Source organism: Prosopis cineraria, unplaced genomic scaffold (assembly GCF_029017545.1).
Source record: "Prosopis cineraria cultivar Desert tree isolate PC_DT_omini unplaced genomic scaffold, ASM2901754v1 PC8, whole genome shotgun sequence".
NCBI lineage: Eukaryota > Viridiplantae > Streptophyta > Magnoliopsida > Fabales > Fabaceae > Prosopis > Prosopis cineraria.
In genome coordinates this window covers 28,171,987-28,189,406 of record NW_026555339.1, presented here as the reverse complement: position 1 = coordinate 28,189,406, position 17,420 = coordinate 28,171,987, and the positions used below count along the sequence as shown (strand labels likewise).

At 33.2% G+C, this 17,420-nt stretch overlaps 1 protein-coding gene across 2 annotated transcripts; it reads left to right on the top strand.

The window, feature by feature from the left end:
* Positions 1 to 1,173: 1,173 nt before the first annotated feature.
* Positions 1,174 to 12,509, top strand: LOC129318246 (zinc finger protein CONSTANS-LIKE 9-like). 2 transcript variants are annotated; one of them, XM_054962916.1, is made up of 5 exons: positions 1,174 to 1,399; positions 2,365 to 3,144; positions 9,114 to 9,338; positions 10,317 to 10,621; positions 11,608 to 12,509. In XM_054962916.1, exons 2-5 carry the CDS (start codon positions 2,572 to 2,574, stop codon positions 11,735 to 11,737), a joined length of 1,233 nt encoding a protein of 410 aa, XP_054818891.1. In that variant the 5' UTR covers positions 1,174 to 1,399; positions 2,365 to 2,571; the 3' UTR covers positions 11,738 to 12,509. The 2 variants fall into 2 exon arrangements, with proteins under 2 accessions (XP_054818891.1, XP_054818892.1); XM_054962917.1 differs by having other exon boundaries at positions 2,362 to 3,144.
* Positions 12,510 to 17,420: the final 4,911 nt, after the last annotated feature.

Below are 17,420 nucleotides of genomic sequence, written 5' to 3'. Positions count from 1 at the left end.
GGGAGTTATATGCAACTGTGTTAAAATTTATGAGAAGGATGGTCGAAGGAGAGTAATATAAGTATTTATTTTTAGGAGAGTTGTGCCTAAGGCCCTAGAAAGTAACAATCGCACATAAGGTTTAATATATTTTCAATTGTTTCATCAATGCTTTAAATGCAAATATATTTCTTCGTGAAAAGATGCATTTGCCTTTAATTATATTGATTATATATAACAAATGAAAATTGTGTTGTTCACATATAGACCTTGTTATGATGTTTATGGACCTCATGTTGTACATATATTTGAGAAACTTATAGATTATTATGTAATTTAATTACATGAACTATACATAATAAACAAATATTGTATTGTTCACATATAAATTTTGTTGCGTTCTTTATGGAGATTATGTTGTACATACACATGAAAAACTTGCATTTTATTGTTTAACTTAGCTGCACATACTATGTATAATAACAGACCATTTTGTTATTCACATATAGAACTTGGCATGTTCTTTATGGCATTGTGTTATACATATACTCTCTTCATTTAAAAATATAAGATATTTTTAATCGAATCTCACTCCCCAATAAAGTAGTTACTTGCTTTCAAATTAATTCTATATTTTTATATTTACCTCTATTAAATATCCTATAATAAATATAAATTCATTATCAATAGACCCACTTTTAGAAAAAAGGATAATAATTATACCTCAAAAGATTAAAAATGCCTCATATTTTTTAATATTAAACTTTTTAAAAAATATTTTATATTTTTAAATGGAGGAAGTACTTAAAAAACTTGCATATTTGGGATGAATGTATCTTTTTATAAAGAAATATATTTATATTTGGGCATGCAGAAAAATAAAGAATGTTTGAACTTTAGGTATAATTTTTTCATTTTAGTGGAAATAAATGCGATTCTCTCTATTTTTTTCTCATGGGCGGGACTGAAGAAAATAGAAAGGGGTCAAACCTTTTTGCCTTGAAAGACGTGGCCCCACATTTAGCCTATTTTATTTGTAAATATTATTATTTTTATTATAATATTTTGCTCTTTGCACTTTTTATCGGCTTTGCTTGTGTCACATTACCTAAAATACGTTCACACACTGACACGCAAAAGGCCACATCAAACCAATCGCAATTTACATTATTCTCATTTATCTAACAAACCTACACCCGCCCTCTCTCTCCCCCTTTCAATCTAATCTACTCATCTTTCTATATTCCTATCTGTATGAGCAGAGTTAGAGAGAGAGAGAGAGAGAGTCAGTGTGTGCTTGCTGGAAAAGTCCAGCTCTAGGTTTGGTTCCTTTGCTTTTAAATTTAGCAAGAACTTATATATAATTCCTGAAAAAGCAAAGCTCCTTACCGATTTTGAACTCTGTCTTTCTTGTCATCAGGTAATTTTTTTCCTTGTCTTCTGCTCTGCGTCTGAGTTCCTTCTTTTTTGGCCAAAATTTTTTTCAGGGTCTTTCAAGATAAGGAGAGGGTGAGAATTAAAGAGATGGGTGATTATTATTTGGTCTTTTGCAATTGGGTTAGATTTGTTATTGTTCTTCTGATTCCCCCTCCTTTTTTCTGTGGGTATATGATGCTTTGAGACTTGAGGGACATTTTCCCCTCATCTTAATTGTTTGATAAAAACTGGTCTGCAACTTATCTGACTTTACACAGAATGTGAAAGTTACTTTACAGTTTCAGTTGAATCTGGATTCTTTCAATTTCATTTGACTTATTTGACGATGATGGAAATGTCCTTTTTCAGAGGTTAAAAAAAAAACAAAGAAAGGCGTGTCTGATTCTCTGCTTAATCTTGATGATTCAGCTCTGTATAATTTCACTTAAGATATAACACACACACATAATATTTTAAATCTGTAATCTTCGCAATCTCTTCTCACGTAGCATTAGCTATTGTAATTACAATCTATAGGTAACTTCCATTTATATAATCTGGTCTTGTTCTCGCTTCTGAACTAGAGTGTAGAATTTGCTTGTCAAGTTCTTTCTTTCTTTCTTCTTTTTCATCTTCTTCTTCTTCTTTTTCGCTGCAGCGTGTACATATATATATATATATATATATGTATGTATGTATACATAATTGCTGTATTTGCCTTTTATTTTTTGAGCTGTTACTTTACTTTCTGGTTTTGGCTTGCAAGTTTCGACATTCCTTCTAAATAAGCGAAGAAGAAAAATTACATAAGTGAATTGAATTGAATTGAACCCCATTAAACAAATTTCTGGCGATGATATCAATGCCGTTGTTAAGTTTTCTGTTGACACTTGATTTCTGTTTTTGTTTTTGTTTTATCATTCTTTTGAGATTACATAACGTTCTTGACATAGTCTTTCATGGCAGCAGCAAAATCTGCAGGACTCATTTTTCTGTCCCCTTCATCACATTATCTCGAACTGCCTGAATGACAGCAAGATATTTCTGCTTCATTATCTGATAAAAAGAAGACCCTTTAGTTTCATTGGAGGATATCATAGTTTGGGTATAAGATTGCTTATAGGAGAATTCTTTCTTTAAGCAACTGAAATAGTAAAAGACTCAGTAGAAAGCAAGATGGGTTGTATATGTGATTTCTGTGGAGAACAGAGGTCCGTGGTGTATTGCCGTTCGGATGCTGCATGTTTGTGTTTGTCATGTGATCGAAATGTTCATTCTGCTAATGCCCTTTCAAGACGTCATTCAAGGACCCTAGTATGTGAGAGATGCAATTCACAACCTGCCACTATAAGGTGTACTGAAGAGAGGATTTCACTATGTCAGAATTGTGATTGGTTGGGCCACAGTACTTCCGCATCTTTGTCAACACATAAGAGGCAAACAATCAATTCCTATTCAGGATGCCCTTCGGCTGCAGAACTTTCTTCAATATGGTCATTTGTCTTAAACATTCCAACTATTGGTGAATCTTCATGTGAGCAAGAACTAGGTATGATGCGCATTAATGAGAACAGAAACAAGAGTGCTTGGGTTCCCCCTGAAATTCAGATAGGATCTGGTTCAGCTCAAGTAATTGATATACACAGCATGGATAAGTCTTGTGTTGGGCCATCTTTGATGCCCGAGTCAATCTCAGAGCCTCATGCTCTTGACCACCCGACTGGACCTGCCAATGAAAGTCTATCCAAGGTATAACATAAAGTTGTATAGTTATTATTTTTTACTGATGTAAGGAAATGAGTTTTTTTGTCCATGTTTGATGGATTTTTAATTTTTAATTTTTCTTTTCATGCGGCATAGAGGCCAACAATTGAAAAGCAAAACTGTTGGAAATCTAGAGGTCCTTTCTGATTCACTGCATTTTGTTTCCAAGGGTCCCTTGTAAGAAAATTATTAACACTTTGATCCCTACTCAAACAACAAAGTTGTTAACATAGTATATTATAGTTGTCAATCTCAAAAGGGTCGTGTGCTCAAGAGACCAAAATGTCAATAATTTCTTTAAAAGGATCCAAATGTCATTCTCTCCTTTTCCAAATCAATTGGTTTCATTTGGTTACCATGATGAAGATTCAGACCCTTGTCATTTCTTCTATATTATGTCCATCATGTCTTCGTAATCACTACTTAATGTTGTTTATCTATATTTATTTTTTGCAAATAGGGTTACAAAAGTCATTTCCTGTCCTCAAGATTACCTTTTTCCCACTCCATTCTTTTCCTTTCTCTATATTAACAGAGTCCTTATTCTTCTATCAAACTGTAGAGTCTTGAGTTCTATGGTGGTTTCATTTTCTGGATAGTCATTGCGCTACTAGATACCACTCTTCCTCTTGGTTTGGATGAAAAGAAAATTAGGGAGGAAAGAATAGCAGGGGGAAAAACTGCCAAAAATAGTAAAATATCGTCCTCTCTTGATATTAAATTATAGGACACTTTTAGAAAAAACCACACATATCAATAAAGCTTATTAAATATGCTTTCCAATTTTTTTTTTGAAAAAAAATATAAATTTTCAAAATGCATTTAATTTAATACTCCATTTATGAAATAATATTAAGGATAGAGAATATAATGGAAAGGGTAATATTGGAAAAGTATTATCAATGAAATATTGTTTTTTAATTAAAGTGTCTTATACCTTGGACGACAAATCAACCCACAAAAATGTCTTAAAATTTGGGATGGAGGCAGTACTGTTTATGAGAGTTCTTTCTCATAGTTTTCTGTCCCCTATATTTTCCTCCTGTCCAAATCAAGCCTTAGTTTCTTTTCTTTGTATTGGTAGCTTAATCTCAATGTAAGAAAAATGAGCTTGCACGCCACATGTTATCATGTATATAGCTTTAGTCTATGAGAGCTGCCAGTTTTGTTGGACAAGAGAACAGAAACTCTACAACAACAACAACAACAAGCGTTTATCCCACTAGGTGGGGTTGGCTACATGGATTGCAAGACGCCATTGCGCTCTATCATTTATCAAGCTTTTAGGAATATTATTAATTAAGAGATTGCGTTCAATAATTTCCAAAAGTGTTTTCTCAGACCTTCCTCTACCCCGCTTAATCGGACTCAAAGTTATATGTTCCACTCTTCTCACTGGTGTCTCCCTTGGTCTTCTTTGTACATGCCCAAACCATCTCAACCGATTTTTTACCATTTTTTCCTCAATAGGTGCTACCCTCACTTTTTCGCGTACTTGCTCATTTCGAATTTTATCTTTACGTGTATGTCCACACATCCATCGTAACATTCTCATCTCTGCTACTCCAACTTTATGCTCTTGCTGTCTCGTTAGAGCCTAGCATTCACTACTATATAACATTGTCGGTCTGATAACAGTACGATAAAACTTTTCTTTAAGTTTATTAGGCACCTTACGGTCGCAAATAACTCCTTTAGCTTTTCTCTAATTAAACCACCCAATTTGAATCCTATGTGAAATATCTCCACTGATTTTGCCATCATTTTGAATAATGGCTCCCAAATATCTAAACTTTTCCACTTGAGGTATAATTTGATCTTCCAATTTCACTTCCAAATTATTGTCGAATAGTCTCTTACCAAATTTACAATATAAATATTCCGTCTTACTCCTACTCAGACGGAAACCTTTCGACTCCAATGTCCTCCTTCATAACTCAAGTTTGCAATTAACCTCTTCTCTTGTCTCTGCTATAAGAACTATATCATCTGCGAAGAGCATACATTTGAGAATTTCCCCTTGAATATGTTCCGTCAAAACATTTAAGATCAAGTTGAACAGATAAGGACTCAGAGATGATCCCTGATGTAGTCCAATCTTTATAGGAAAATTCTTTGTTTGACCACTAGGCGTTCTTATACTAGTTTTTACCCCCTCATACTTATCTTGTATGGCTTTAATATAAGCAATCCGTACTCCCTTTTTTTCCAACGCTTTCCAAAACACTTTTCTTGGTATACGGTCATAAGCTTTTTCCAAATCAATAAAAGCCATGTGTAAATCTTTATTTTTACAACGATACTTTTCCATTAATCCCCTTAGTAGATAAATCGTCTCTGTAGTTGATCTACCTGGCGTAAAACCAAACTGATTCTCAGAAATACTTGTCTCCAATCTCAACCTGTGCTCAATTACTTTCTCCCACAATTTCATTGTGTGACTCATGAGTTTAATCCCTCTATAGTTAGTACAATTCTGAATATCTCCTTTATTTTTATAAATAGGAATTAATGTACTTCTCCTCTACTCATTAGGCATTTTCCTGGACTGTAAGATCACATTAAATAACTTAGTTAATCATCTCACCCCTTCTTCACCTAAACATATCCACGCTTTGATAGATATACAATCAGGTCCGTTGGCTCTACCATTTGCCATTTTCTTAAGAGCTTCCTTTACCTCCTTATCACGTATTATTCGAGAGAATGATAAATTTTGTTCTCCTTCACCAGTTACTAAATCCTCCAAGTTACTAGATGAACCCTCTCCATCATTGAAAAGTTTGAAAAAGTAAGTCTCCCATCTATTTTTAATTTCATCATCTGTAACTAAAATTTTTCTCTCTTCATCCTTAATACACCTTACCTGTTTTAGATCCTTTGATTTTCTTTCCCTACTCTTGGCAATCTTATAAATGTTTCGTTCTCCTTCCTTCGTCTTAAGGCTCTTATAAAATTCTTCAAAAGATTTAGAACGAGCTTCACCCATAGCTCTCTTAGTTTTCCTCTTAGCCATACGGTACTTCTTCCAATTTTTCTCATTGTTACACAAATGTATGGTTTTAAAACAGTTCTTTTTATACTTGATTTTGTCCTGTACACTATTATTCCACCACCAAGACTCCTTATCTCTCGGACCAGAACCTTTTGATTCTCCCAAAACTACTTTTGCAACCTCCCGTATCTTTTTAGCTATATTCTCCCACATGATGTTAGCACTTCTCTGAGATTTCCAAATTCCTTTGTCCAAAAGATTTCGCTTGAAAATATCTTGCTTCTCACCTTTTAATTGCCACCACCTAATCCTTGGTGCTACTACTAGTCGACGCTTTTGGATTTTACTCATAATACACACATCAAGGACTAGGACCCTATGTTGTGTCGTTACAGCATCTCCGGGGATCACATTGCAATTTTTACAAAGTCTTCTATCTGAAGAGAATAGAAACTCTGAAATTAACAAATTTGGACGTCAAAAATTGTGTGACAACATCATTGTTGCCTTTTTTTGGTGCAATTGATGGCAGATGAAATTTCTGTTCCAATCTTCATTCAACATGACTTCATTTAAGACATGTTTAGTAGGTGTGAAAAGGGAAAATGGAAATTGGAGTCATAGAATATTGTGAGAAATCTACACTTATATCGAAATATCTAATGAGTTAGTTGTTAAAAGAGGAAAATGTTATCATTTAATCTATGTTGCCGACCTTAGTGGAATAAGTCTTAGTGTTACTATATCTGCTTTTAAAAGGTGAGAAGCAAGATATTTTCAAGCGAAATCTTTTGGATAAAGGAATTTGGGATTCTCAGGGAAGTGCTAACATTATATGGGAGGATATGGCTAAAAAGATACGGGAGGTTGCAAAAGTAGTTTTGGGAGAATCGAAAGGTTCTGGTCCGAGAGATAAGGAGTCTTGGTGGTGGAATAATAGTGTACAGGACAAAATCAAGTATAAGAAGAACTGTTTTAAAGCCATACATTTGTGTAACAATGAGGAAAATTGGGAGAGGTACCGTATGGCTAAGAAGGAAACTAAGAGAGCTGTGGGTGAAGCTCGTTCTAAAGCTTTTGAAGAATTTTATAAGAACCTTGAGACGAAGGAAGGAGAGCAAAATATTTATAAGATTGCCAAGAGTAGGGAAAGAAAATCAAGAGATCTAGAACAGGTAAGGTGTATTAAGGATGAAGAGGGAAGAATTTTAGTTACAGATGATGAAATTAAAAATAGATGGGAGACTTATTTTTCTAAACTTTTCAATGATGGAGAGGATTCATCTAGTAACTTGGAGGATTTAGTAACTGGTGAAGGAGAACAAAATTTGTCATTCTATCGAAAAATACGTGATAAGGAGGTAAAGGAAGCTCTTAAGAAAATGGCAAATGGTAGAGCCAACGGACCTGATTGTATATCTATCGAAGCGTGGAAATGTTTAGGTGAAGAAGGGGTGAGATGGTTAACTAAGTTATTTAATGTGATTTTACGGTCCAAGAAAATGCCTGATGAGTGGAGGAGAAGTACATTAATTCCTATTTATAAAAATAAAGGAGATATTCAGAATTGTACTAACTATAGAGGGATTAAACTCATGAGCCACACAATGAAATTGTGGGAGAAAGTAATTGAGCACAGGTTGAGATTGGAGACAAGTATTTCTGAGAATCAATTTGGTTTTATGCCAGGTAGATCAACTACAGAGGCGATTTATCTACTAAGGGGATTAATGGAAAAGTATCGTTGTAAAGATAAAGATCTACACATGGTTTTTATTGATTTGGAAAAAGCTTATGACCGTATACCAAGAGAAGTGCTTGGGAAAGCGTTGGAAAAAAAGGGAGTACGGATTGCTTATATTAAAGCCATACAAGATATGTATGAGGGGGTAAAAACTAGTATAAGAACGCCTAGTGGTCAAACAAAGGATTTTCCTATAAAGATTGGACTACATCAGGGATCATCTCTGAGTCCTTATTTGTTTAACTTGATTTTAAATGTTTTGACGGAACATATTCAAGAGGAAATCCCGAAATGTATGCTCTTCGCGGATGATATAGTTCTTATAGCAGAGACAAGAGAAGAGGTTAATTGCAAACTTGAGTTATGGAGGAGGACATTGGAGTCGAAAGGTTTTCGTCTGAGTAGAAGTAAGACGGAATATTTATATTGTAAATTTGGTAAAGGACTATTCGAAAATAATTTGGAAGTGAAATTGGGAGATCAAATTATACCTCAAGTGGAAAAGTTTAGATATTTGGGAGCCATTATTCAAAATGATGGCGAAATCAGTGGAGATATTTCACATAGAATTCAAGCTGGGTGGTTTAATTGGAGAAAAGCTAAAGGAGTTATTTGTGACCGTAAGGTGCCTAATAAACTTAAAGGAAAGTTTTATCGTACTGCTATCAGACCGGCAATGTTATATAGTAGTGAATGCTGGGCTCTAACGGGACAGCAAGAGCATAAAGTTGGAGTAGCAGAGATGAGAATGTTACGATGGATGTGCGGACATACACGTAAAGATAAAATTCGAAATGAGCACATACGCGAAAAAGTGAGGGTGGCACCTATTGAGGAAAAAATGGTAGAAAATCGGTTGAGATGGTTTGGGCATGTACAAAGAAGACCAAGGGAGGCACCAGTGAGAAGAGTGGAACATATAACTTTGAGTCCGATTAAGAGAGGTAGAGGAAGGCCTAAGAGAACACTCTTGGAAGTTGTTGAACGTGATCTCTTAATTAATAATATTTCTAAAAGCTTAATAAATGATAGAGCACAATGGCGTCTTGCAATCCATGTAGCCGACCCCACCTAGTGGGATAAAGGCTTGTTGTTGTTGTTGTTGTTGTTGTTACTATATCTGCTTTTCCAAAATGCCCGAAAATATTTGCTTTTTCTTGTAAAATTCTCACAACTTAGTCAAAGAAGTTTTCTAATCTCATAATTAATCTGTAGTTATACTATCCCGGTGCAAAAGGTTCTGGAGAATATGAAGATGATAACCTGTATGGTGACTTCGACATGGATGAAGTGGATCTAAATCTTGAGAACTACGAAGAACTTTTTGGTGTGGCTCTTAGTCATTCTGAAGAGCTTTTTGAAAATGGTGGAATTGATAGTTTGTTTGGGGCAACAAAGGAAACGTCTGCTGGCAATTCCAATCATCAGGCTTCTGCTGAGGTATTGAAATCTCATCATTCTTTGTTTTTTTTTTCCTTTTTCTTTTTAAATCTCATCATTCTTTATCAGTGACAACATGAATTTTTCTATTCTTGGTATTGATTGATCTTCATTAATCGTATGCCTATTCCTTGAATACAAGTATCTTACGTGGTTAAATTATAGAAGGTTTAGCATGACTTTTCTATCTATATTCCTCAAAGATGCTGTATCAAACTCCCTTTAGACCATGTAAGCACTGGTATCTATCTGTCATTGGAATAAGTTTTGTAATTGCTTACACTTTGAGTTGTATGGGACTGGGAGGGCCTTGAAATTTGAAAGGTGAAACCAGCTCTCTGGCTTCATTTTCAGCAAAAATTGTTCTAGATTGTAACATATCTTATAATTAATCTGCAAACAGGATCAAACTGATAAGGGTAACACAAAACCAATCAAAGAGCTGATGTTGAGCTTTGATTTGAAAAAAAAAAAAAATGAAGAGTGCATAAAATATCAGTGCATTTGTGTTCCTCATACGATCAAATCTCTTGGGTTGTCTTTTGATTGCAGAGAACAAAGGAGAGTGGAAGGGAAATAATCTAGACATTTGCTTTTATTTAAATTTAAATCTGACATTTATGTTTTTATTAGAATATGTTTGGACTGATGTGAATGGATTAGAAAGAAAGGAAAAATTTCTTCACTTAAGATGAATGACAGAAAATGTCTAAATTAAAATTTCTCTTCCCTCCTCCATTCTCTTTAATCCAAACATCCCCTATTGTTTTTGACTTTGTTATATCTCATTAAACCACTCAGGGTGCATGCATGTAATTGTTGGCAATGAGATGCTTGCAGATCAATTTTCTGTATGCTTATTAAGTCCAGATCTAAGCCCATAGTAGATTAAACACCTGCTTTTCTTCATTTGGCTTTTTTGAATAGTTTGTTGGTTCTTGCTTTGAGTTAATGGTCAGATGCAAAAATTGTGTCCAGGGTTTGTCAGTTGGACTGGTCAACGCAGTGCGCCCAGCATGCAGCAATGCAGCTTCTGCAGATTCCATGATAAGTACGAAAACTGAACCAATTCTCTGCTTTACCGGAAAGCAAGCGCAATCAAACCTTTCATTTTCTGGTGTTACTGGAGAGAGCAGCGGTGCCGACTATCAAGATTGCGGCGCTTCTTCAATGCTACTAACAGGGGAGCCTCCTTGGTGCCCTCCATGCCCGGAGAATTTCCTGAAAACTTCTAACCGCAGCGATGCCGTCATGCGTTACAAAGAAAAGAAGAAGATGCGCAAGTAAGTATATCCCAACCATACGAGTGTACCCACTGGGATGCGATATCACTTTCATGGAGACAAAAAATTGTCAGTTTCATGAAACTGCTGTGGTCTCTATCATGTGTCATTATTAGTTTGATGCTGGCTATTTCTCATATTTTTATCTTCTCTTTCATTTTTTAACATAATTGTATTAATTTTAGCTTCTTGTTGCCTGAAGTGGTAAAGTGGAAATAATAAAAATATAAAATTGTATTAGGTTTTGACAATCTCAAAAAACAAAGGAAGTGAGAGAGAATTTAAAGTTTAAAGTAGTAATAATAATGCAAGACGTAGTTTCACTTGTCTTGTAACTACAAAGCACCCATGCTTGAAAATAAAAAGCCATGCCTGAATCTGACGTGTCACACTGTTTATTAGACACGGTGCAACCTTTATAATGACGAATAAGTACTTCAGATTTTGTTAGGGTCGTGTCATGTCATATTGTATTTATTTGGGAAAATGCAGCAGCAGGTCCTTGTACTTTGATTGCATTTTGTTTTTAGTCCTTATAGTTTTACTTTGTTGTTTTCAGTCCTTTTAGTTTGATTTGTTTGCAATGTTAGTCCTTACAGTTTCAAAAAATCACATAAAGACCAAAAACTGACAGAGAGTTAATTTTGTTGATGTGTGCTTAACATTTTTAACCCCTTTGCTGACGTATACTTAATTTCACCTTCACCTTCAACTTCCACATTTTATTTTATTTAAACGAAGTATAAAAGTTCCCCTTGCCTTTTATTTTTAATCATACTTGGTCAATAGTAGAGAGGGATTGATAAGGACTAAAAATACATGGATCTACTGCTGTATTTTCCTTATCTGTTTTGTTAATGTTTTCTATTTTCTACCTTTTTTCAGTCAACTAATTTGTAATTGCTGTATTTGTTGATATTATGCTCTCATTTCAAAGCATATTTGCTTGCGAGGTGATTCACCTAATTTGTGTTTTATGGAAATAGGTTTGAAAAAAGGGTGAGGTATGCCTCCCGCAAGGCAAGGGCCGATGTTCGAAGGCGTGTGAAGGGCAGGTTTGTTAAAGCCAGTGAAGCCTATGATTACGATCCTTTGACTCAAACGCGAAGCTGCTGAGTCTACAACTTTGAACTAAGTTTTATATAAGGAAAGAACCACAGTCAATACTCAAGCGAAACCAACCTGAAAATGGATGAAATCTGATGCATCATATTCTTTCTCCATAAAATGAATTTTGCACGGGGGCCTAGATACATCACCAAGTTAAAGTACGAAACAAAAAGACATCGATCCATCAATACTTTTACGGTATTATGTTATAAACTTGAGTCAAGCCAAGCCAGACTCAAGTATCCTTCACTCTTCATAAGGATGTATGCCTGTGAATTGAGATATCAGCTCATAGTTTCACTTACAGTAACCCATTTCAGGCAATGGGGTCTGATTCATTCTTCTTCTTCAGTTTTACTTGGCCGATCTCGTGGCTTAATTCCTTTGTAGGAACTCCAAAATTCTTGTTAAGTCCTTAATTGGCCTTAATGACACTTGGCATTAGTCATATTTTTATGCAGAAAGTGGGTCCGCTTGACAGGTGTAGATGATCTACAAGGTTGTAGCTTGTAATATTTTGCACTTTTGGCCTTTGATGATTGATGTATAGCACACAATCTAAGTGTTTGCTGTTGAGGTATGATTGCTCAACAGTTTAAGTTTAGACTTGTAAGGTCGAACAAATTGTAAATTGGACTGGGATGTATAGAATGGGATTTTTCTGTTTATCATCATGTCTATGAGCAGGGGAGAGAGTCTATAGATACAAAGCTTTATTTGTATCCCTTTGTTTTTGTTTTGCAAGTTCTATGAATGCTCCATATGGCCATTATTGTTTTGTTTCCATTTAATTATAGGTGAAATGATACTTAAGTCTCAAATGGATTATTTTATTCAAATAAAGTTCTAACAAATTTTAAAATGTAAAGTGAGTCTCTTATGTCTTTAACTAGTATTATGATATAATGTCACCTATTTTTAATTTTAAAATTAAAAAATTGAATTGTAAATTTAATAGGACAAAATTATAAATTTGGAATTCAAAATTGTAAATTCTGAGAAGTATTTAAATAATGACATATTAATTATTAACATCTATGTTTCTTATTAAAATCAAGGAAGCGAGCTGCAAATTTAAGATTAAAAAATTGCAAATTTGAAAGACTGTTACAATTTATTAAAATTTGAAAAGAATCATGTCATAATTTGAGCACTTCTAGTAATTTGCAATTTTGTCTCTCCAAATTTATAATTTTATCATCTTAAATTTACAACTTGCTTTCTTGTTTTTAAAAAGGAGCACAAATCTTAATGATTAAATTTGAAAAGTAATATGTCATTGTTTGAACACTTTTAGCAATCTGTAACTTTGCTTTCTAAATTTGTAATTTTGTATTGTTGAATTTACAACTCATTTTTTTTAATTTTAAATTTGGAAACAAATAGCATTATATGAAAATATCAATTAAAGACCACCGCATATTTTAAAATTTGTTAGGATTTTACTTGAATAAATTCATTATTTAGGGACTTGAGTGTCATCCCCCCTTAACTATTTGCTATATTGGTTGTTGGCACTAAGTAGACATTTTTCTTTTGGCTTAGAAAAGAGGCTAGGGTTTTTTTAATTTTATGTTTGGGTTAAGAGAAATTTTTTCTTTTAAAATATACCAGCGAGGGGGAATTGGTTTTCTAAAAAATTACAATGGAGCAATATAACAATCAATTTTTTTTTTTAAAGTGAACAATGTTTGCCTAATATTAATGTTTAATTTACAATGACTATCAGTTACTTCCTCCCGTCTTTAATATATGGATTTTCTTTGTTCTTAATACAAGGTGAAGTTAAAATAATTAATGTTTTTTTTTTTCCAGTTTTCTCCTTATTTATTTGTGTTAAAAGGTCAATTTGGCTATTAAGTTTTAAGTTTACGAGTGTCTGAGACTTTAAACTCATTTTTATGTAATATTCTCTTTAATTTTTGAAAATGGTGCAGTGTTGTCCTTAATCATTAATTAATTAGAAAATGATATATCATGATTAAAAAAATTACAAAAAATAACATAAAATTACAAAAAAGGGATTCAAAAAATTACAGAAAAGGACTATGAAAAGTTTATTAATCAATTTTATTTTTTTATGTCATTTTTTGTTAATTAATAATCAAAGTTAACTTTTGTTAACTATAAAGGCTACAGTGCAACTTTTTCAAATGTTAAAGGGAACATTGTATAAAAAATTAATTTAAGGTCTCACACGTTTTTAAACCTATAGTTTAAGAGTCCAATTACCATTTAACCTTTTATTTATTATAGTTTGAATTCTTATACAATAATTTATTATAATTATTAATTGCAAAGCAGCGCAAAGTTAAAAAGTTTCTTTTTTTTTAATAATTTTAAAGATATAACTATCATTTATTATGTGTGAATCATTTATTATGTGTGAAGTTAGTTAACTTTACCTTGTATTAAGGGCCCAAGGAGCATTTCATTTCATGGACGCCATGTGATTTGCTAGCATTGCATCCTTTAGTCAAAAATAACTAATGGGTAATGTGGCCTTGTGTGTCATCTATTAAAAATGGGCGTTGTTGCGCCCTTTTAGAAATATTGTGTGATCTTTAATATACCAATTACCTTTCATGAGATTATTTAATAAATAAAAATATTATTTAGCCTTTTATTGTATTAAAAAAAATACTTATTTGTGATTATAAACTGCTATAATTTTAACTAGACACAGTAGAAGCAGACAATTTTATTTTTCCCAAAAATTAGATGTACTGGCAAACAAAATAATAATCAAAAGGAAGACTTAAAATAATGTACCATAACTTAAAAATTTTAATCTCTACAAAATAAAAATAAAAATAAATTTTTTTAAATAATTTCCTGTTGAAAGGGGTGTTTGGCAAAACTGAAAAAAAATACTCAAATATAATTAAAAAAAAACGTATGTACAAGAAAAGGAGAAAAAAAATGAAATAAAGTGCTGACCAACGCCTCTGATTCTTTTTATTTTAAAAATGAAAGTGCATTTTTTGTTTTTTTAACATAAGATGTGGGTTTCACAGGTTGATTGGCATAACCTGCATCTTATGTGAATTATATATGGGTCAACTTGTTAATCTGCAGGAGGTTTGCGGGCTAACCCATTACTAAAAAAATAGTTTTTAGTATTTTTCAATTTTAAAAATTATAATTTCATCCCTTTTCAATTTGTTTTTTTTTTTGCTGGTAAAACCCTATAACCAAACACACCATAAGGGAAAAAATCTTTTGACATTAAAATTAAATGACAAACAGGTCTCCTGAGACTACAAAATAATTGTACATTTTACAATATTTTTTGTCATTTGTATATTTGGAAGATATTTTTCTATATTCTCCTCATTTTAAAGACAAACAAAAAAACTATTTCGTCCATATTAGACTCCATCATTCATTATCAGAAGATGAAATTAAAAAAGCAATCATGAGACTGAATTGCGATCTTGCAAATCTGTTCATATATATCAGACTGAATCATGTCGAAACACAACGCCGCCAATGGCTTGTCTTGTCTATTGATCTCAATAAAATGAAGCCTCGTATGAAGTTAACCAATTAAAGCCTTTTTCTTTACTAATAATAATAATAATAATATGGGGCGATGAAATTTTAATCCTTCAAGTTTTTTTTTTAGTTGTTAACTTGGTCCTTAAAGTTTAATTTTTATTAATTCAATCCTTTAGATTTATCTCAATTATTGATTTAAACCTTGTTATTTAAATAAGAGATAATATTGTTAAAATTTGCTGATATAAAATAATATAATAATAATAACAACCATGTAGATTAATAAAAAAAATTAATTATCTATGTTTTTAAAAAGAAATAAGCGGGCTAACCCGTCAACCCGCGGTTGAGCCCGCAATGGGTTCAAATTATGCAGGGCGGCCAGACCTGACAGCATAAAAATAAACTTGCTTTTTTTTTTTCAACCCAACCCACTTATTTTTATAGGTTGGAACGTTGGGTCATAGGATCAACCCATATTATCAGCTCTGGCTCTCCCTCTTGGTTCCTATGAGAATTTTGGCATTTTTCAGCCACAACTCTGTGATTTCGATGGTAATGACGGGTGGTTGTGATTTTGATGGCAATGGCAACAACAGAAAGTAAGGCGAGTTCTTTGTTTGGAAGATGGTGGAAGAGGGAGTGAAGAAGGTTCAAACCCTCAAGATTTTTCTACTCTCACATTCTTCATCAGTTTCTTCTCCATCCCTTTATTTGTCCTTAACAATAGAGTTGGAACCATCAGAATTATCATCTCTATTGTCCAATAATTCTTAGTATGTTCTTCATCCCCAAACAATCACATACATTCAAATTCAACGCATGGAAATCAATTCTTCTAATTCGTTCTCTTTTGATTATTTTTCTTGCTTTGATTCATATGCAGAGCAAGGAGTGCAATAAAACATGTGAATCAAGCTTCTGTTTAGGTATGTACATTCACATTTATATTCACCAATTTTTTCTTCTTCTTTTGTTTGATTTTTGGTGATTAAGCTTAAATTAATTTTAATTATCGTATCTTTGAATGATAATAGTGCTTCCATTATTGAGATATGGCAAGTATTTTGGGCTTTTTTATAGTGGGTGTCCTGGGGAAGCTCCTTGTGATGGCCGTGATGCTTGTTGTATGAAGCACAATCAATGTATTCAAGCCAAAAATAGTACGTTTCATTTCTCAATCCATGAACATGAATAGTGGCCTAATGTAAAATTTCTCAAAGTTTCTATTGCTTGGGTGAAGCTTTGAGACATCTTTATTCTATCATGATGTTTATGCATGCAAGATGTATGGCACAATTTCATCAATGAGCCTTTGGCCATAGCATTAGTAAGACTTTGTGAATGTTATTTCTGGCAAAGAATAATGGCACAATGCAGTATTTTGGTAGTTAACTATTTTCTTTATTTCCATATTCTATCTAGATTAGTAGGAAATTATCATTGAGGTTGATCAATACCACACTTGTTAGTCTTAAGAAAGTATCTTCATGTTATTTTCACCTGTTTATGTTAGTTTGAGGGAAACTGCATAATCACTGGATATGGTTATTTTATGAAAGGTGCTTATTTCATTAAATTCTTGTTATGAAGTAATTCATTAATTAGTTTTGAAACATGTGTAGATTCCTTCTATAATAACCTACTAATAAAGTATATAATTTCCCATGTTGATGCTCATGCTCTTAATATCATTTTTGCTAATTTAAGGAGACTATGTAGCTAATGGATCTTTAGACAGCCTTAAAAGAGGGCTAGATCAAAGTATGAGCGGGCCGTGACATGGAGAGAGATTCAAAAATGAGTGTGGAGTTCTCTATGCTATGAGCCGCGGCGGGCGTCCAATGCACCACGGCACATGTACAAAATCTGTGTTTATTAGCTCGCGAAATTAGATAGAATAGAAGTGAGATAGAGAGAACATGGAGAGATGAAGGGTGCTAGGGCTCAACCTTGGGAACACTTTAGAAGTATTTGGAGTAAGATTTAGCTTTAGGTAAGCTTCCTTTACTTCTCTCTCTCCCTCTATGAGAATTTTTTTAAAGGTTTTAGGTATTTTAGGGCTTTGATTTTGTGTTTTCTTGGATAATGGACAATCCATTGCCTTAGTTAAGGTCTTGGGGAGTTAAATCAAGCCTCTAAAGCTATATTTATGGATTTCATAAAGATTTGGAGTTGTTGGTTCGGG

Bases quoted from the DNA above. Each gene is read 5' to 3' on its own strand.
- LOC129318246 (XM_054962916.1), top strand. From the start codon at position 2,572: ATGGGTTGTATATGTGATTTCTGTGGAGAACAGAGGTCCGTGGTGTAT. The intron at 3,145-9,113 runs GTATAACATAAA...ATTAATCTGTAG, and splicing joins CCAATGAAAGTCTATCCAAG to TTATACTATCCCGGTGCAAA. The intron at 10,622-11,607 runs GTAAGTATATCC...TTATGGAAATAG, and splicing joins GAAAAGAAGAAGATGCGCAA to GTTTGAAAAAAGGGTGAGGT.